At 38.3% G+C, this 20,991-nt stretch overlaps 1 protein-coding gene across 7 annotated transcripts in view; it reads left to right on the top strand.

The window, feature by feature from the left end:
* Nucleotides 1–252: 252 nt before the first annotated feature.
* Nucleotides 253–20,991, top strand: part of LOC131362270 (potassium voltage-gated channel subfamily KQT member 2) — a 43,627-nt gene continuing 22,888 nt past the window's right edge. For 4 of the 7 annotated variants that reach the window (XM_058404185.1, XM_058404184.1, XM_058404183.1 and 1 more), the window contains exons 1-4: nt 253–666; nt 18,374–18,464; nt 19,060–19,186; nt 19,517–19,692. In XM_058404185.1, coding sequence (XP_058260168.1) covers nt 374–666; nt 18,374–18,464; nt 19,060–19,186; nt 19,517–19,692 — 687 coding nt within the window. In that variant the 5' untranslated portion in view covers nt 253–373. The remainder of the gene's footprint in view (nt 667–18,373; nt 18,465–19,059; nt 19,187–19,516; nt 19,693–20,991) is intronic. The other 3 variants (XM_058404188.1, XM_058404186.1, XM_058404187.1) reach the window with 2 other exon arrangements.

Below are 20,991 nucleotides of genomic sequence, written 5' to 3'. Positions count from 1 at the left end.
ATTGTTTGTTTGATTGTTTTTTCAATAGTAGTATGTGTTACACCGATTCTCCCTCCATCCCCTCTGAATTATTGAGCACCCGTTCTCTCTTATCCACTCCTGTTGTCAGGTGGTCGGTGCCGAGAGAGAGAGAGAGAGAGAGAGAGAGAGAGAGAGAGACTGCGGACTCTCATCCAGCATCGCTATTGGTTTCTCCTTTTCGCGCACACCGAGCTCCTCCTTGCGCGCGCGCGCGCACATCTTCCAGTTCTTACCAGCGCGCGCACACGCGCCTTTCTCCCCAAGCTGCTCGCACCTGGCAGAGGGCGGAGGAGCCCCGGCACGCGCGTCCGCGCCTCCTCTCTCTCCTCTCCATGCCAGCGCCGTTGCAAACATGGTACAGAAATCCCGCAACGGCGGGGTTTACCCGGGCCCGCAGACCGAGAAGAAGCTCAAGGTGGGCTTTGTGGGGCTCGAGGCGGCCGCGGCGGATTCGAGTCGTGATGGTGCGCTGCTCATCGCGGCCAGTGACGCGACCAAGCGCGGCAGCATCCTGAGCAAGCAACGCTCTGGCATCGCGGGCAAAAAGCCGCCCAAGCGCAACGCCTTCTACCGGCGCCTGCAGAATTTCCTCTACAATGTTCTGGAGAGACCACGAGGCTGGGCATTCATCTATCACGCTTATGTGTGAGTAACTCACATCAGTGATGCTGCAGAGCTTGAAAACCCAGATGTGTTTTTGTTCTCTGTTAGCCAATCCAGCAGGTCATGTGTCTCAGTGGTTATGTCAAATAAGCAGTCAGGTATTTTATTTACACCATAATTTTTGTTACAACATTCTATCAGACGTCCTCTAACATGTGATTATTTACCTCTTTACCTCTCGAATGAGTGGAATGTATCGAGATGACGAGTGTATAAGTCAAGGATGCTTGCGTGATTCGTTTCCATCTGCGTTCACGCATCTTACTCGTTTCCTCTGTTCGTTCTAATCCACTTCTCCTTGATTCCCGCTTCATGCATTTGATGCCACGTAATAAAACAATACTGTATATATTTATCCAGATAAGTTAGCTAGACGGTGATGGCTGGTGGTTGTATGGTGCTATTTTTGTTTTGAATGATTAAGATTCCCCTCGAAGCACGTGACTTGCTTATTTCAAGCTGTATTTTACATGTTTTGTCAGGTGAATGCTTTGTTTACTGCAGATTATATATCTTTCACGCCTCTATCTGATCTAACACAATTCGACATCGGCGGTTGTAGTAATCATCGTAGAAGACAAAGAGGCGTTAGACTTATAGTGTACACTGCGTATGAACAGGGTGAAAAGGATGTGTCTGCAATACATTTCACCCATTCATAGCTACATGCGTGTTATGTATCGTGTTTAATGGAAATGTAACGTTTCTTTATAATTTAGGCCCATGTTTACTACATGCACAGTGGCAGCTCCAGGTGCGGACGTGCCCTGTAGTCTAATAAGCTGTTTTGTTTTGAAGTAAAGCAATAGCATGTCACGCTCACTGTGCGGCAGCCCCTCTCAATCTGTGTATTTTTCTTCCCCGGATTGAGGAGATGCTCAAGCCTTTCCCAGCCTTTCTCATCTCACGCATTTCAGCACCAGCCAGCCCCGGACAGCTCCACGAGCAGCTACTCAAAGACAGAGGGTCTGAACATACTACACAGTACATTCTTAGAAAATTGCCAACACTTCATGATTACTCTGTGGGAACCTTTAAAGGTTTTGCATAAAACTCTACGAAAGACTTTCCTGTATTTTCCTATATCAGCATAGATTACATGTAAGAATCCTCAATTATTTAACAAATCCCATGAAGAGCCTAATTTTCTAAGAGTGTATATCAAAATAGGTGTCACAATATGTGTAGAGCATGAGCCTGTTTTTAGTTACATCTCCAAACTACATAAGAAAAAATGGCAGGAAATTACAAGCAACCTAAAGCACTGTAAATAAATAGCAAATAATTGTATAGGTGTTGAAATATTTTACATACTGTAGTATAAACTATATACATAATCCAGTACATTTGCTTATTTGGCTGATGCCAGATATAACTGAGCTTAAGGGTTTTGTTCCAGGATCCAACAAGAGCAGTTTGGAAATGATCTTCTGATCTGTAACTCGAAAGCTTGACCACTGAACCACCACAACCAGCTTGACTCACTTACACTGATTTAACTGCTTTTTCCATTAAATTTACTCAATAAAAGATTGCATTGTAGGGATACCTGCTAGTAGAACTAGTTGTGGTGGTTCGGGCTTGGAGTAAAAGATCAGAAGGTTTACACATTATTTTATATTATGTAAGATATTACAGAATTACTGCAAATATGTTATAAAATAAAAAACATATAAATTACTGCAAAATACTGTAAATCAATTTTAGAGTACATTAATAGCAACCCAGATTGGCACTGTATTACTGTAAAATCCATAGTAATTTTTTTAGTAGTGTAGACCTACAGTGTTTTTATTTAGTACCACCACACCCCTGTGTGTATGGCTCTAAAACCAGCCTAGTGTATTTATTTCCCCCCTCTTGTGTTTCTTTGATGAGCAGTATGTGCTGTCTTCAGCATATTTTTAGACCTCTGTTTTCTACAAATGTTAGAAGACTTTGTAGTGAAATCAAATTTCATGAGGGACAGAAAAGCATTTCTTGCATACAGGTGGTATGTTACGTTGCCTTTATTTGTAAATGTGGCAGTATGTGATTTTGGAAGTAGCCAAATCTTCATGACTTACAAGGGCTTCCTCAGCCATCACACTGTAGTTTATAAGAAAGAAGAAAGTTTAAGAATGAAGTGAATAAAACAACTGCGTTTTCTGTGACATTTTATAGTCTCAGCTATCATTGAATAGAAATAATTTCTCAGACATTGTTTTTTTGTTACTTATTGTACATCCAGTGCATATACAGTATATACTACAAATTTACACACAATAAAATGTATGTATTCATGATCAAAACCAACGCAATAGAATGATTTGAAACAGATATTCAAACACCACAAATTACCAACGTAAATACTTTGTTGCAAAGCTGTTGGTTAATTACAGCTTTGAGATGTCTACAGTAAGAAGTAATTGTGGTCCAATTTTGGACCATTCCTCTTGACAAATCGTCTTCAATTCCCCAAGGCTAAGAGAGTCCCTCTAACGGACTTGCAATTTAAAATTCCACCATAAATTCTCAGTGGGATTAAAATCAGGAGGTTGACTAGGCCATGCAAGAACTGGTTGAGTTATATTGGCTATATGTTTGAGATTGTTGCCTTGTTGAATCTTCCCACTTTCTCAAATAATATTCAGTCAGTTGGCTTATTAAATTAACCTCTAATATGTCTCAGTATATCAGAGCATCATGAAATGACCCTCTTCATTCTTCACTCTTGGGATCATATGCACATCTATTCTTTCTCCAAACATAACACACTAAATTACTGCCAAAGACTTTTACTTGGTATTTTGTTTGATAAGAGTATATTGATCTAAAATAGTCCTGAAATCTGAATGTATCTCTGTGCTCCTTTTGAAGGAAGATGAGGAATTTTGTTTGAGGTGTACAAATGGAGATGATTGTGGTGCTTTATTATTGTCTGTGTCCTGCTGATTTCAGGTCATTCTGCAACAATATTAGAATAACTATTGGCTTCTCCCTTACCTGTTTCATTTATCCTATTGATCTTAGCTTCCTTATGATTAGAATCACTGAGCACTAAGAACATCTCTGTACACCTACTCATTCATGCAATTATCTAATCAGCCAATCATGTGGCAGCAGTGCACAACATAAATTCATGCAGATCTAGTCAGCAGGTTCGGATAATGTTCCAAACAACCAACAGATTGTGGAGAAAATGTGATCTCTGTGATTTACACCGGGTCTTGATTGTTGTAGGCTATTGTAATATTGGTGCTGATTATGTACATCCCTTCCTGAACACAATTTAATTTATTTATCTCCTAATGGATCCTTCCAGCATGTTAATGCACCATTTCACAAAGCAAAAGTCTTGATCTCAAAGTGGGTTCATGAACTTGACAATGATTTCAGTGTTTTTCATTTACCTTCCCAGTCAGTGGATCTGACTCCAGTAGAACACCGTTTGTATGTGGTACAACAGGAGATTTGAAATTGCACCTGAAAATCTGCAAGGAATTGCATAATGCAATCATGTCAACATGGACCGGAATTTCAAAGGAATGTTTCCAATATCTTGTGGAATCCATGCCATGACGAATTACATCAATATCCAGTACTAGTATCCTAATAAAGTGTATTTTGTATTGTAAGTTCTTGCATGGAGAAGCTGTCCGGGGATGATTAGTTTTGGTTCCATGAATTTTCCACCTCTTTAATATAGAACCAATTGTACTGACAGGATGCGGTTAATAATTCTTTGTTACGGCTCTGTAGCTCCTTCATCATTATGAGATTACTACATTATATATGAAATCTTCCAGACCTATGGCAACCTCTTTTATATCTTACAAATGACACCAGGTGCTATTTGCACAAGAACATTTTTATGCATCCTTTGCATAAATATGCATATTTGTATATAGAATCTGAATACTTGTAATTCAGATTTGTAACACATCTACTTGTTTATATTTCTAAGTACAGAGTCCAAAGACATTATGTGTCTTAAATAAATCTGAAGTGGGTATATTCACTGGACATATTATAAATAATAAAACCAAATGTGACTGAATTTTTTATTTTGAATACTGATACATTTGTATCTCTGTAAGTCTGTCCCTTAAACCTCATTCTGTTGTTTGGCTACATGGCTAGTGCATGACAATGAGGAATTCCAACATGGTGCAGATTAATTGTGCACGATATCTGACCAATTTCCCCTAACCTGTTTATGATAACAAGGGTGAATTTGGAGAAAAAGTGAGGTGAGAAACAAAAAGAAAAGAAGTGAACAGACTTCTTCATGAGCTGTACAGCGAATGTGCTGATGGTTACTAAATTATTTATTCATTCAGTCGTCTTCAGTAACTGCTTTTTCCTGTTCAGGATCACGGTGGATCCGGATCCTATCCCAGCAACACTGGATGAGAGGTGGGAATATGCCCTGAATGGGATGTTAATCCATGAACGCACATTCACAATTTAAATCCCACCTACTGGCATTTATAATAAATGAAAAACCTGCAAGATGCTAGATATATGCTTTCTCAAAGGCAGTGAGGATTCATTGTAATAACACTGCTGTATCTGAGCTTCCCTTTTTATTAAATGTTGAATTTAGCGATTGTTGTCATTTTATTACTCCTCTGTACACTACACTACGTAACTCATTATGACAAGCAGCGGTGCAGTCAGCTCTTCAAGGTGCTTGTCACACACAGAGAGTCAAACGCACGTCTTTGCATTCTCAATGGACCTGCCTCTAAATTATTATGTTGTTCCAAATCACTTAGGTGTTGATAAGATTTACTAGATTCATCAGCAGCTCAGTCACGGTTGCACTGTATATGATTAAAAGCGGAAGAGATTCATGAATACATAATACTGATGAATTTAAAGCAGAAGGATATGTTACAGCTCTTTAACTCCCGATGTTTGTCTAAAAGATCCGCCTCAAAGGGTTTTGTCCCTGAATGACACTACTACTTGTCTTCTTTATTTAGTACTTTAGTGTACCATATTTACTACTTTACTGTCATTACTCTTGCTCCAAAGGATCTTTCACACTTGCCACTTGTTTTTACACATGACCATGTGCCCTTGCCATCCTGCAGCTATACAGCTGCCGACTGCATCTGATTGTCCTTATTGGGCTTGATACTGATGCCCCTCCAGACAACGCAGGTGTGTGTGTGTGTGTGTTTTAGTGTGTGTGCATGCATGTGCAAAGATAAAATGAAAATCAGGCACCAACATCCATTTATTTTATAAATACCAGTCATGATAACTAGCCTCTTGAGATCAGCACATTGCCATCTGTCTTGCAGCACCACACACTGCCAAGCCTGGGCCGAGCTAAAACTCGAACACAGACACATTTAGGAAAGCACTGAGTCATACTGAGAGGTCCATGGGCCATTATCATGATAAAGAGTTTTCATAAAAGTACTTTTATTGGATTTGCTGTCTGAATCTTGAATGATTTATCTCAGCTGAACTCATACCTGTGTCAGTCGATGTACACTTCAGGTCAGAATTTGAAACAACACTAATTTTATAAAAACAAACAAGAACTTTCTCATCTTTTTCAAGAGATAATGGACAGTGGATTCTTTATTAACACAGAAAAAAGTTTTTGATTAAATGTGTGCAATAGTAATTTAATAACTTCTTCTTACTTGGTATTTTTGCTTAAAGACCATATTTATCCTTCAGATTTAATGGCAAGCCATTAAATTCTGATGCTTTGGAAGGTTTGTCTAATCAGGTGTAAGTTGTAAATAATGAAATTCAGGTCAACGTTATAAGAAATGACTGATGGCCTCTCCTATGGAATGCTTTCAATCAATAATACAAATCTACTTCGGTTACACGAGATGTCAGAAATATGTTGGTTTATGTCCTTGCTCATATCCGGACCTTGTATCAATTTTTCTTAATCTTGAAAAATCACTGTTTGCTTACAGATACGAACCTAGAATCTGTCAGTGGAATCACATCTAGTGTGCTGCTATTACTGTATGTGAAATTCTGCTTCTTGTTCCTAGCAACTTGGCTGCTGTTACCTGGTGACTGGTATTCCTTTGAGCCCTGACTCTTTGTACCTTTGGTCTCTCAGGCCACTTGGGATACAGATTTATTCTTCCTTATTGTGCCACATGCTCATGAGCTCTCTCTCTCTACCTGCCAGCATTGAGTATTGATTCAGAATTTGTACATGCATTGGAATCATTCAGATTTTTAAATGAAGTTTAATGTTTTGCCCATTATCTCACATCTATGCTGGGGTTAATTTCCAGGTTGTCATTATTGCAGACCCAGTAATGTCTCTTTTTCTAAGTTCGATGCTATTTTGAGTTTGAATGACCTTCATGGACCCTGGCATTATTGATCGGTTCATAAGTAGTATCATAATAAAGATAATATAGTTACAGCCTTTCCCTAGAGCTAGTGCTTTATATATATTATTATCAAGCAGACTACATTCTCTCTGTTTTTTCCTCTGGAGTTTTTTGTTGTCTGTCTGTAAGTTGCTCTGATTGGCAGATTATAAGCACAACAACAGTAGTGGACACTGAGATGCTGACATCATCTATATAATGCATGCAAGCATTGGGCCAAGTGTGAACTGAGGCATCTAACATTAGCTCTTTGTGTAACATTAAGCTAGGGAAGGGCAGCACTAAACTGCACTGAGCTCACCACTCATCATCAATCCATGTTGTTAGTCAGTGTGTCAGTCAAATGTATCCTGCCAATGCTGTCGCAATAAATCTAGGGTGGATGTACAGCCGGCTGGATGAATGGGTAGATAGATGAGTGATGGATGAACAAAGAGATAAATGGCTGTCCCCTGTCTCTGGAAGGATTCATAGGTGACCCAACAGCTCTGAGAATTGGATTTCCATAGTAAATGTCTAACTCCTCAAGATTTCCTTAGAAGATTTGATCAATGCACTCTCCAATTCATTTAAGCCTATGTTTTTTGCTAGGGTGTATTATTCTGCCACTCCCTTTAATTGAGAACCCCACTCCCAGTAATTTATAATTGTTTTGTTTACTTTCCATTTTATGCTGGCATATTTTTTTGTATTCTCTTACTCAAATCATGGTTGATGGCATGGTCACCTGGTGTAATGCTGTGGTTCTAGAAACCCCAGATAGTGGGCAGTTGTGAGAATCGTATTTATAGCTTCTTTTGTGTGTGCAAGCATGCTGAAACATCACAAAGTGATGCATGACACTGTAATTAAATAAATCCTGCTGTTATACAGCTGGTTATTTCACCTCTCGTAGCCACCAGGGATAGTGGATAACAGCCAACCATATAATAAAGAACAGGCAGTAGTGACAGAAATTTAGTGCTGGACTGGAATCTGATCATGAAACTCTTTAGCTCAGACTGCTCAATTTTTATTTTTCCTGATTAGAATGTAGATTGGCTGCATTAGTACCAACCAAGGAGTGATTTTCTCTCATACTGTTATAGGACTCGTCTCCATTTAGTTTTCCTGGTCATTGGAAATATAGCAACTTCTAAGTACGGTAATGGGAGTGAAAAGGTTGTAACTCTAAAGTTATTGGAGAATCTCCCCTCAGATATCAAAGGAGAATCTAACTGATCTAAAGAAAAACTTTTTTTTTTCATATTTGATTGATGTCAGGCTTTGGGACCAATAATGTTAAGAAAGAATGCTCTGCAGGCTCACTTTAATGATGAGCTACAATCTCAGTCAACTGACCCACAAATAGGATGAGATGACCTTGAACGGGAGTCAGTCCACAAAGTTATAAAAGATAACAATTTCAAGGATGTTGTAGTGCACTGTGATGGCTGTCACATACATCTTTCATAAAGATGTACACATGCTGATGTCTAGTGGTCCCTGATTTATGGACATTAGTGCCAACAGCTTGAGGTGAGCTGCCATGATGTTCTGTAGTGAAAACCAGGGTCTGGCATGGGGCTGGATCATTGCTGAATGCTGATCAATCTAAAAAGGGAAGGGTTTCAAAGCACGGTGTGAGCTAGCACATCTTGCTTGAGTGGGCTATCCATCTCTACCAAAGAGAACTATGTGTGTACTTGGCATTGGCAAAGATGTCCATCTGTGCTTTGACAAATCTTGTCAACTCTAGATCTGGTTTACCAGCGTCGAGACACCACTATCACAGACATACAGAATGTGGCATGTCAGCTATTATTCTACTGCATTGCTGTACAGCCACAGCAGATGCACTGCACTGAATAGTGCAAATGGATGAAAAGATTCTATGGAAAGTGGAGAAGGCTTCTCAACCTTGTGCCATTCTGATGCTTGATATTGCTGACCATCGTGGTATAGAATTAGTAATTCATCATGTCTCATAAATTGCAAGAAGTCCTTCAAGGCCAGATGGACCTCCCTCAGTTCCATCTAGTTTATGTGTTCTGAGGGGACACACTTTTTGGGCTACAGTGATTCCACAATGTTCCCCAGCAATGTTTCTCTGTACGCAAAACATCTATGGTGAATATGACCCACTGATGGTGCAATACTCCCAAGTGAACCCCTTTTTTTGGCATTACCAGCCAGGGTTCATCTAAGTGAGCCAAGCGCATGTTATTGTCGATGGCATTTGGGGCCCAGCTGTAGACTGAAAACCCACTGAAAAGTCAGTTCCAGCAAGTCTATTGGAATTGACAGAAGCTGGTACTGCACATGCTGGCCTGGCTGAATCTAATTGACAAGCATGATAACATCTGGTGCACACGGTGTCTAGCATTTTCAGTGATTCAACCCCTATGTAATGTAATATATGCCCACTTGTGTAGGGTGAGATTAAAGGTAAGGGGTGTTTAGTGAGCAGAGAGTAAAATCTCATCAAATTAAGCTCATAGAGTTAATGTAGTGGGCAATGCAATGAATGGTAGTGCTAATTAAACATCAAAGCTAATGGATGTCTCTGCAAAAGTCAGTGATAGAATATATTTTATAAAAATAGAGAGAGATAATAAAAAAACAACACTTACTGCAGTTTAACAGGATGAGGAGGGCTACCCCCTAGTTTTGGAGGACAGGATACCCTTAGCTCTTAATTGTGTACATGTGGTCTTCCAGGTGCACAAGAAGAAAAGCTGACAGTATGGAAGTGTTATTTATTGCAAGTGCTGCATCATATATCACTATGTGACAGTTGTTGGAAATCCTTGGCATCCAGCTGATTCTCACTGCCTCTGTTGGTAAAGAGAGGTGAAAGAGAACTTGAATTTCTTCTGAGACTGTCACCTTGACAGTGAGAATACATCTTCCTGTTTCACATTCTCTATATCAAGGGTGTCAAACTCAAAATATGCCCTTATATATGATATATAAATAAGATATACTTAATGTTAAAGTTCATGGATCAGACTTGTCTGCCCAGCACATCCCACAGATGCTTGATCACATCCGCATGAATGTCAGGACCAAAGGTTTCCCAGCAGAACATTACCCAAAGCATCACACTTTGTCCGCCAGCTTGTTTTCTTCCCATAGTGCATTGTGGTGCCATCTCTTCCCCAGGTAAGCGATAAACGCACACCTAGCCATCCACATGATATATAAGGAAATGTGATTTGGACCATCAGTCCTGACCACCTTCTTCCATTACTCCATGGTCCAGCTCTGATGCTTATGTGCCCACTGTAAGTCATTTTCGGCAGTAGACAGGGGTCAGCACGGACACTTTGACTTGCTATGCAGCCCAGAACACAGCACTGTTTGTTCTGAAACCTTCTATCATAGCCAGCAAAGTCTAGAGACTGTTCTGTATGAAAATCCCAGGAGATGAGCAGTTTCTGAAATACTCGAACCAGCCCATCTGGTACCAAAACCATGCCACGATTAACGTCACAGAAATCACACTTTTTCCCTATTCTAATGTTTGATGTGAACATTAACTGAAGCTCCTGACATATATCTGCATGGTTTTATGCACTGTGCTGCTGCCACATGATTAAATGATTAGATAACTGCATGAATGTGCAAGTGCACAGGTGTTCCTATTGAAGTGGAAGGTGAGAGTATACTATTATCTACAACAATACATATACTATTTGGACATTATTTGCTCAAGCAAAGGCAGAAAGGATGTATAATTGATTGTATTGCCCCGATTGCTTTGCTTGTTTTCTGTAGTGTTTGTTCAGCTTTGGGTGTAGTACTGTACACAAAACCATTATGTCCCTCCCTGATTTTAGATTAGAGTGTTGATATACTCGACTGCAGAGCTGAATCTGGCTCAGACAGCCACTGAATACTGCAGTGTGTGTGTGTCTGTGTGTGTCTTATTGCAACCACAAAATCAACTGAATGTTTTAATGGTTTTTAATTCACTAATGTGAAAAAACAAACAGCATTGCTAAGTAGCTACTGTGTAATAGTCTCTAATGTGGTGACAGAAAGGTTTGTGACCTCTAGAGCTCTCCTCTCGTTCTTGTGTAAGGCTGTCTGGCATTAGAAATACAAACTTTGTATAAGGATAATACAGAGAGAAATTTGTGAATTTTGCTTAGGAAATGTCTGTGTATAAGCAGTGTGAGTGTTCTCCCGATCCTCCTATTGACTTCAGAGACAGCTTAGAAATGTGAGATGCTCAAAGATGATGTTTTAAATAGCTTTTGGGTCACTGTCTTTGCAGGTTTGTCACATCACCTGCAGTGAAAGTATAATTGGATAGCTTCAGTGATTTCTAAGGTTTATGGAGGATTCTGACATATTTGTGATGTTCCTATACAAATCTGGAAAATCTATGAGAAGGATTCTTTCCCCTATGTGTGTATATAAGAATGTAAGGCTGCAGATGCTCTAATGTGGTGTACTCTATATATCTACACATCACAGCCCACGGGGGGTTTGGAAATGTTTATATCAGACTTGTTTCCTTAATAATATTTTACTCTATTTTACTATTTTTCAGCTGTACCATTTAAGTTTTATGACATAAAACCACATTTTCTTTTCTTTTCTTCAATTCTTGCATATTGACATTCATATTTGGAAATATTTATATAATTTGGCTAAAATCTTGATAACACGAGACCTTTCAGTGACACATTACAGCTTTTATCTAGAAGTACCCTAAATGTACCAGTTTTCATCAGGTATCATTGAACTTCATGTCACAAAGTACAATGACCTTCAACATGGTATATCTGTACTGCCTATTTTTTAACAAGTTGGAAAATGCCTTAGGAGCTTTGAATTTATATATCGTACATTGTCTGTCTAAAATAATTAGTTTGTAATTAGATGTAATTAGTCAGATAAGGTGGAGCTAAGACTGAATCAACCCTGGGGCTTTAGTCCACTACTCAACAGCAAACAAAAAGGGAAATATAAGTGTGTGTGTGTGTGTGTGTGAGAGAGAGAGAGAGAGAGAGAGAGAGAGAGAGAGGATGTAGCAGACATCAAAAGGCATACTCAAATTAGCAAGTGCCCATCAATTACTGCTGCAGAAACTCATTAATATCAAATGAGTCCAGAGAAACTGAAGAGTGAGCCCAGCATTCCCACTGTGAAGGCACGCATCATCTCACTCTCTAGGGCTGGGAGCAAAAGTACAGTACACACTTGAATAACTACACTGCACTGAGTGCTGTGTCACATCAAACTTCACTCCATGTTTTAGACAGCTTTTATTGGATACAGTAAAAAGCACAGATGTTAAAGCATTAGTTATAGGACTGCAGAGTAATTCCAAGCTGTAATCAAAAGTAAAGGGGGCTATTAGGGATGAATGAGACTATTTTCTAATTCATATGTGTTTTATAAATGGGTGTGCATTTATAACTAAGAGAAACCTGACAGAAGTGACTGATTTAATGAGCTCAACATACTGCCTACATACTGTACAGTGAGGTGCAAAAGTGTGTAATGGCTATTCTTGTCTAATTTTATACAACATTCTTTCATTCCAATTAACATTAATGACAATGCAAGTAAAAAGTAGAATCTCTGAAATATTTCTTAGTATTTGTTTTGTCCCCTTCTTGCTTTAATGTTTTAATGATCTAATTAACTGGCCATAAATTCTATTTCTAACACTAGCTAGGTAACTAAAATGACATTACCAGGATTTCTAAAATAACCTTTGTATATATTCATACACTGTATGTCTATAATCTTACTACACTCGTACGCCATCAAAGAATTTAAGGGGGTACTAACCTGTATTCCTTTAAAAGGATTTGACATTTTCCACCAGAGCTGGATCTTCGGTCTCAGTCAGAATGAGAATGGTTCATTTAGAAAAAAGAGATTCAATCACAGATAAAGCAGCAGCTAGTTTATAGAGTGACCCAGCTGCTGGATAGAAACACCTGATAGTGATGAAGGAAAAGAGACGCAGTCACATCTGCACTGTCTATATTGTCGCTGACCTTGTTTATAATTGGTCATTTCGTGTGTCCACTACACACAAGACACAGTAGAACTCAAAGCACTTTGTCTGAGACTCATTTTAACCATCTGTTTCCCCATTTTGTATTGAACAACCAAAACCCCATCACACATGCCTGGTCAGTGCTGATTCTGGAAGTACATTAAGTTAGTGGAGTTACTCTTCTTCATATAAAGAGAGTAAATGCATGGGGTTAAAATTTATCAGGATAAAATGACACATGAAATGGTGTAGGCATGAGCACACTGGGAGTAAACTAGTCATTTACATTTTACATTTTTGGCATTTGGCTGATGCCCTTTTCCTTACATTTTATCTAAAAGAGCTTTGCTCAAGGGCCCAGTGGTGGCAGCTTGACCGCCCTGGGACTTAAATGTACAACCTTCTAAGCAGCAGTCCAACACCTTAACCACTGAGCTACTACTTCCTAAGTGACTAGTGTGATGTAGAGTAATGTTTGTACTGCATACAATATAAGGGACATGAACATTTTGTTATTATGTTAATTATCCTAATAATAGAGAAGCATGGTGACTTAGTGGTAGCACGATTGCTTCGCTCCTACTGGCTTATGGGGTTCAATTCCTGTCTCCATCCTATGTGCACAGAGTTTGCATGTTGTCCCTGTGCTTCAGGGGTTTCCTCCAGGTATTCTGGTTTCCTCCGCCAGTCCAAAGACATGTTAGGGATGCATGAGAATATTTTCTAATTCATATGTGTCTTATATATGGGTGTGCATTTATAACTAAAGAGAAACCAGACAGAAGTTACTAAGTTTTTGCCTACATGCTGTACAGTGAGGTGCAAAAGTATGTGATGGCTATTCTACTTTTATAAGCATGTCTCTGTCCTGTATGCATGTACTCCCTGTGCTTCAGTTCTTTCAGGTTTCTTTCAGGTACTCTGGTTTCCTCCCCAGTTCAAAGACAAGTGTTCTTGGCTGATTCTCTAAATTGTTTGTTTTGTGTGTGTGTGTGTGTATATGATTGTGTTCTGCAGTGGCTTGGCACCCTGTCCAGGGTGTCCCTTGCCTTTTGCCCCAAGATAGACTCCAGGTGTCCTATGATGATGTGTGCATTTACATTGACATTACATTTCTGGCATTTGGCAGACGCCCAGCGACTTAAAATTTCATTTTTTATACAACTGAGCATTAAGGGCCTTACTTAGGGGCCCAGCAGTGGCAGCTTGATGGACCTGGGAATCAAACTCACAACCTACAGATATAGACCAACGCCTTAACCACTAAGCTATCACATCTCCCTGCTGCTTTATCCTGTGATAAACAGTACAGAAAATGGATTGCTGGATCTTAATAACATTACTTTAATTCATTTTACCTACTAGAATTAGGTTTTTTCCATGTCTTATTTATCTTATTCTCTTTGTGCTTCACCTGATCTCTATCTCCTTGATACAACCTTGCACTTCCCCTCCTACAACCCATATCTTTCTTCCTTCTTCTGTTTCACATCACACTGTGCTCAGTCTTTTCTTTAGACAACTCTTATTCCCTCTCTCCCTCTGCCCTGCTATCTATCTCAGCTTTAGCTGAGTAAGGAGTGCTTCTTCTAGGCCGTCTGGTCACATTAGCTTAAGCTTGGGGTGGGTGAAAAGATGGAGTACATTGGTGCAGGCAGAACAAAGGAGGAGAAGTGGAAAATAGGTAGAGTGTCTTCAGCTGTCATGTGTTTATCAGTATAAATGGCATAAATCATCATAAAGGGTTCTGATACAATATGCTTTTAATTAAATAATAAATTAACTTAGCAGATGTTTATGATGCTCTTTCAGTGGAAATCAATAGCTTACACTAGCTATCAGATACATTCCATCTATGAGGAAAGAAAAAGAATTGATACAAGTAAGTCTAGGGGATGTGATTAATGGTGTAATCACAGTTACCTCTATGTGTAGCGCTTTTAAAGTAGATAATTACTGTTTAGGAATATTAAGGTTCTTAAGGAATGGAACATCATTTATTGATATTTGTTGACATCATCAGTTGATATCAGAAATCACAAACAAATTCACCATACTAGAAAAAAGAAAGAAAGGGAAAAATAAGTAGACTCGAAGACCTACTGAGCGGTAGACAGTTAATAATGCTTCGAATTTAATATAAATCAAGCTTTCAGGTTTTCCCTCAATTATAGTTTTGTATATTTCCTTGTAGTGTACATTGTCTCTGTGAGTTTTTGTGAATAATCCAATATTCAAGATCAATCCAGATCAGTCAGAAGCTACTCCAACATTCAATGTATCACAGGTATGCAAATAAAAAAAATATTATTTTCTTAAAATTAATATAATTTGATCTTCAGCAAATTATCTGCCAGAAATAATAAAGGCTCTTCTTAAGGCAAATGAGATTTCAGGCTCACATGAACATAAAAATATCAACTCTTTATTCAATATTTCTGCCAATACAAGTTTCTGTTTCCATAGCAATGGGGAGAAAATGTTCAGTGAGAGCTATCTGAGATCATTTTTAGATTGCGAAAAAAAGCCTAACCTAAGCAGTGCCCATCAAGCTCAAAACGGTAATATTACATATCAGGCCTCTTTCCTCTTTTTGTCATTCTTGTGACATACATGTTTGCTGAACAGAAAAGACAGATAAACTTGTCCCAGGTAACTGGTGGTCCATATAGACTCATAATCCCTCATGAATTTGGACATTCTTCTATTCCCATTGTCCAAAAGGCCTATGAATTTTCTCTCTAATATAAAAGTACATAGTTACTCCCAATTTGAACTTTATCATTTTATTCAAAACAAGTAGTTTTTACTTAAAATGAAACTGTTCCACCAACAATTTGTTTTTATTTAGTTAGAGAAACTAACCGATTTCATTTTCTTCATTATAATTCTAAAAGAATAATAGGAAAAAATGAAGAAACTCCTTCTACAAGCAATTGTGTCTAAATTTTTGGTTGGAATTCTTATTCTTATGTACTCTATGTGTTAATGAAAATAAAGAGATTTGTACTTTTAATAGCTGCTTAAACAACAATAGAGAAATATTTGTCTTTTTCCTGGTTTCTGCCTCCTGGACTATTGACTGTTGTCTCTTGTTTTGGATCGAAGGTTTGATGTGTCATCTAATCTGCTGGACAGAATATCTGTTTGCTGGGCCAAAGCACAAAAGGCTACATCTTTGTTCAGTAATGTGAGCCATGCAAAGCAGAAATACAAGACTGAAAGCTAAAAGCTGTTGTAGAGACACATTCAGCAACTGTAGATTATTTGATTTGAGAAAAATCAGACAATTCGGACTCAGTGGGGTAGGCGAGGTTGTGTTTGCAGTTGATTTGCTGTACCATGGGTTCTAGTTATCTAATGTTATCTTAGTCAAGAGACTATTGTTGAAAACAGGCGTACAGAGTTTCCCTATGCAAAAATAAATATGTTTTTATTATTATGTCCCACATGCTTATTTAGTGACTAATGACTGATGGAGCTCTAGCCCAACTGTTTTACCTGATTCTGTCCAAATGGCTGTACAACAAAGGCCTAAAAGACTGTTCTATTATTCATTCACCAGATTATAGACATGTATGTGAATATACTGCATTTCATCTAAGTGTGCTTGTTATGTGTGTCCCATGTTTGCTCATGTGAGTGTTTGTACTGTACGTTTGCATTACTTTTTTCTGTCTTAACTGTCTGTATATGTTTTCTTTGCATGTTTTCTTTCCTCTACGTTGAGCTTACTGAAACATGATATTTGATATTTTGTATGAAAGCATGTAGACATAGTTTATTTAGCTCTGCTCAGTAAAGTTAAAGGTAGTTAGGATGGCAGGAGTGTCTCCCCTGTGACAGAGAACAATACTAACAATTGTGTACAATGTCTCATATATGCAGAAGAGGAGAAGTAGCTCTGATTGTGTGTGATCAGCTGCCTAGTACTGTAACATGAGGACAGTGTTTATTAGTACTTAGCTTCCCTGGTAAGAAATGATTGTGTGATATAGACAAAATATAAAAACAGACAAAAGTATATTTTTTCACTTGTCTTTATTTTTGAAAAATCTTCTTTTAATCATCATCCATACTTACTGTATATATAAGATCGTATTCTTAATTGATGATAGGACCACGTTCGAAGGAAAGTGTAGAGTTACTCTGGCAAATATCCAAATAAGTCATTCAAAAATGAATTTCATTTTCAGCACTGTACAGATCTTTTGCCATTGTTTCAAAGCATATTTATAAAAGAGTATGAACCCAACAGTTTTTTACTATCTCAGGTTTCTTTCTTTTACCTGTTTCACCTTCCCATTTTCCCCCAACATGGTCATAATATCTATCAACCGAGGAAGGTGAAAGTTAACATGTGCTTCCTCTGAGAAAGGTGAAGCCATGGAATTGTTGCATAACACTGCATAACACACTTGGAGGCGGCTGCTTTTTCGCACTCTTCCTCATACATGTGTTATCACATGTCCACAGCCGGCTAGTACTGCTGTGATATCATATCCATCCCACCCAGAGACCATGGGCAACTTTACTCGCTTGGGTCCATGACCACGGATAGCTGTGGCATTGTTGGGATTTGATAGAGCAAACACTTTTCAATTTCACCACTCAGGACCTTTAATTTTCCCCCTTGCATGTTTTCCAAGGTTAAATATTAAAAGAAAAGTTTTTACTCAGATGAAGAAGATTCATTGCTTTATGGTATCATTTTTTAGACTCAGTTCTTCCTGACTGATGTTTCGAGGACGACAGGCTGCTCATACACACAAAATATATGGCTTTTATTTTTTTTTTGGCAGAAAATTCTATTATACCTATTGGTTTACATGTGAGTTATAATTTGCATTGGTTTATATTTTACAGGCAAAATTTGATCTCTGTATCAGTGTAATTGTAAAGATTATGACTTTTATATGAATACACAGTATTGTGCTTTTCACAGAGATGAGCTCACAGGTAAAAGGAGAAGAAGCAGAGAGCTGTAGCGCGTTTATGAGAGTCTGATCTCCTGCAGTGGATCTTATGTCTTTCGCACTGCTCTTGCTCTGACTAGCTCAGCACTTTCGTCTGAATCATGTTTAATCTCTCAAGAAATCTTACTAACTGCAGCAAGCCTCCTGCTATGCAAAAAAACTCATTTAGCCCATTTATGAAGACTTTTGAACAAGAGGCTAACTGTATTATGTTTAATTAGGTGTGTGTCTTGCATACAATATAATCTGTGGTAGCAAATGTTGAGAGGATCATAATAGCTCTGGTTCACTTTCATTAACCTACAGATACAGTGAAACAAGGCTGTTCTTTTCTCTTTCAGTTTCTTGCTGGTGTTCTCCTGTTTGGTCCTGTCTGTGTTCTCAACCATCAAGGAGTATGAAAAGAGCTCTGAGGATGCCTTGTACATACTGGTATGGAATCTGGTTGCATGTCTGGTTGACATTCTGATCATTGCAAAGTCGATATTTTCTTAATAAATTATAGATAGAACTGGATATACTCTCACTGGCAACTTTAATAGCAAAAAACTGAGCCTCAGATTCCTGTTCTTGGCTGACAGAAGTGGTACCTGAGGTGGTTTTCTGCTGTTGTAGGACATGTTTATTCTGGGATGCTTTTCTTTTCACCATGTTTTTTTTTTTTGTGGCCATAGCCATCTTGATTTCTAGAGACTATTGTGTGTATGAGAATCCCAAGAGATCAGAGGCTTCTGAAATATTTACTCCCAATAGCAACAACCATGCCACTATGCCTTAAGTCACAGAGCTCACATTTTACCCCTTTCTGATTTTTGCTGTGAGCTCTACCTGAAGCTCTTGATCTGTATCTGCATAATTTTATGCATTGACACAACTAGCTAACTCAGTAAGTGTATGAAAGTGCAGGGGTAAAGTTGTTCCTAATAAAGTTGCCAGTGAGTGTATATTAAACAATCTTTAATACATTACCTGATGATGCTTGTCTTCCTGTTTGTGTGTTTGTGTGTGTGTGTGTGTCTGTGCAAAGGAAATTGTAACGATTGTGGTGTTTGGAGTTGAATACATCGTAAGAATCTGGTCAGCAGGATGTTGCTGTCGATACCGAGGATGGAGAGGCAGGCTAAAATTTGCTCGGAAGCCTTTTTGCGTCATAGGTAAGAAAATTAATTATTATATAAGAACTAATATATTAATATAAAGTTTATTGCAATCATGGTCATAAAGCATGGCTTGAAAAACAATGTGTTCAAATTATAAATCAACTTTTTTTAATGCACTTTCCACAAATAAATCTGACCAAGTATAAAACTGCATTAATTTCTTCAGTATTTGTACATGATTTGTTGAGATCCTGTAGCTTTAAACCAGCACACAGGCACCACAGCAGGCAATCCAAAATTACTGTCTCTTACTATTTTCAGAGCAGTTCACACCAAGAATTCCTGAGTGACCCATAATCACTTTTGGTTTTCCGAATTCCACAGACATCATGGTGCTAATAGCCTCCATCTCAGTGTTGGCAGCCGGCACACAGGGCAATGTGTTTGCCACCTCAGCCATCAGAAGTCTCCGCTTTCTCCAGATCCTCCGCATGATTCGTATGGATCGCCGTGGAGGAACCTGGAAGCTGCTGGGGTCTGTTGTCTATGCTCACAGCAAGGTAATCAACATCACTGAACATGAGTCAGAAACTAAGTGGCTCTATCATCATAAAAAATAAAATAATCTGTGAGTAGTTCTCAGAGAATGGTTTCTCATTCAAATTGGCTAAGCTGTCTCAAGTAAGGATGGCATGTAGCATTGCCACCTCATAGTTCTAGGGTTCCTGTTTCAATCCTGAACCCACCGAACCTTTCTGTCCATGTGTAACCCTGGTGGAAAAACATCCTGTAATCAGTTCCAGATCCAACAAAACCCTGACCAAGATAAAGCAATTATTGATGATGAATGAATGAATGCTTCAAATAAGATTTTCAAGGTTTCCAGTATATGCTAACAAATTTCTAAATGGTTGATCTGGCTCTTGTCATCTAATATAGACTTTCATCAAAAAAGTAGCTGAGTACCTCCTACTTCTGGAAATTTCATTTGACTGACATAGCAGATGAACAACCACAGACTGTTTACTGGAGCCCCTCTGCTCTTGTTTACTTATCATTAACAGCATCACACAAAACTCATTAATAAAGTATGGTAGAGCTCATCAGATTGCACCATCAACATTCTGAAGCCTGTGGTCAGAAAGCTCAATAGTCCAGGCATTTTAGACTGAGCCTAATTTATAATTTACAAGTTCCTAAGTTAGGATTTCAACACTTAGATCTTAAACACCAAAGATTGCACTGTGTTAAGTCACATGCCAGCTCTACTTACCTCTTATTGTACCTTTTTGAAGTGTGTATTATTGGATTTGGTGATATTCTAAACATTTGATCATTGGTTTTTCCAAAGACCTTTTAAATAGCAACTGAAAGGCAACGTATCGGCAAAGTATCATAAAAAATTCTAGTTTTTCTACCTTGGGCTGAAATTGAACTTGAACTACTATTGGTAACATGCATTAATAATTAAAATGTTTTAAGGAGATTATTAGTACAAAATGACTGAAACCTGGGTGAACATGTTGGTCTGTAACACTTTTGACCATCTTCACACATTTTTAAATAAATATATTTATATGGCTGTTCAAATAAAAGAAGCTTTTTCCCTAACTATACTGTGAATGTGATTGAAGAATTGTGCACATGCTACTCACATAGTTATTAACATAACATATTTAATCATTTAGTACCCAAACCAATTTTCATGAAAAAAATAATAATAAAAGTCATCATTTCCATAGTCCAAATCCTTCTTCAAGACTTCCCCCAAAGACAGGAATTACTACACTACCTGTCTGGCACCATATTTTGTACCTATTTTGTAAATATCTACTCTAAGTTAAAAGCCAGCAAGGCCA

This window comes from Hemibagrus wyckioides, linkage group LG11, assembly GCF_019097595.1.
Source record: "Hemibagrus wyckioides isolate EC202008001 linkage group LG11, SWU_Hwy_1.0, whole genome shotgun sequence".
Lineage (NCBI taxonomy): Eukaryota > Metazoa > Chordata > Actinopteri > Siluriformes > Bagridae > Hemibagrus > Hemibagrus wyckioides.
Note: the sequence above shows the minus strand (reverse complement) of the source record. Positions and strands in the feature narration are given on the sequence as shown.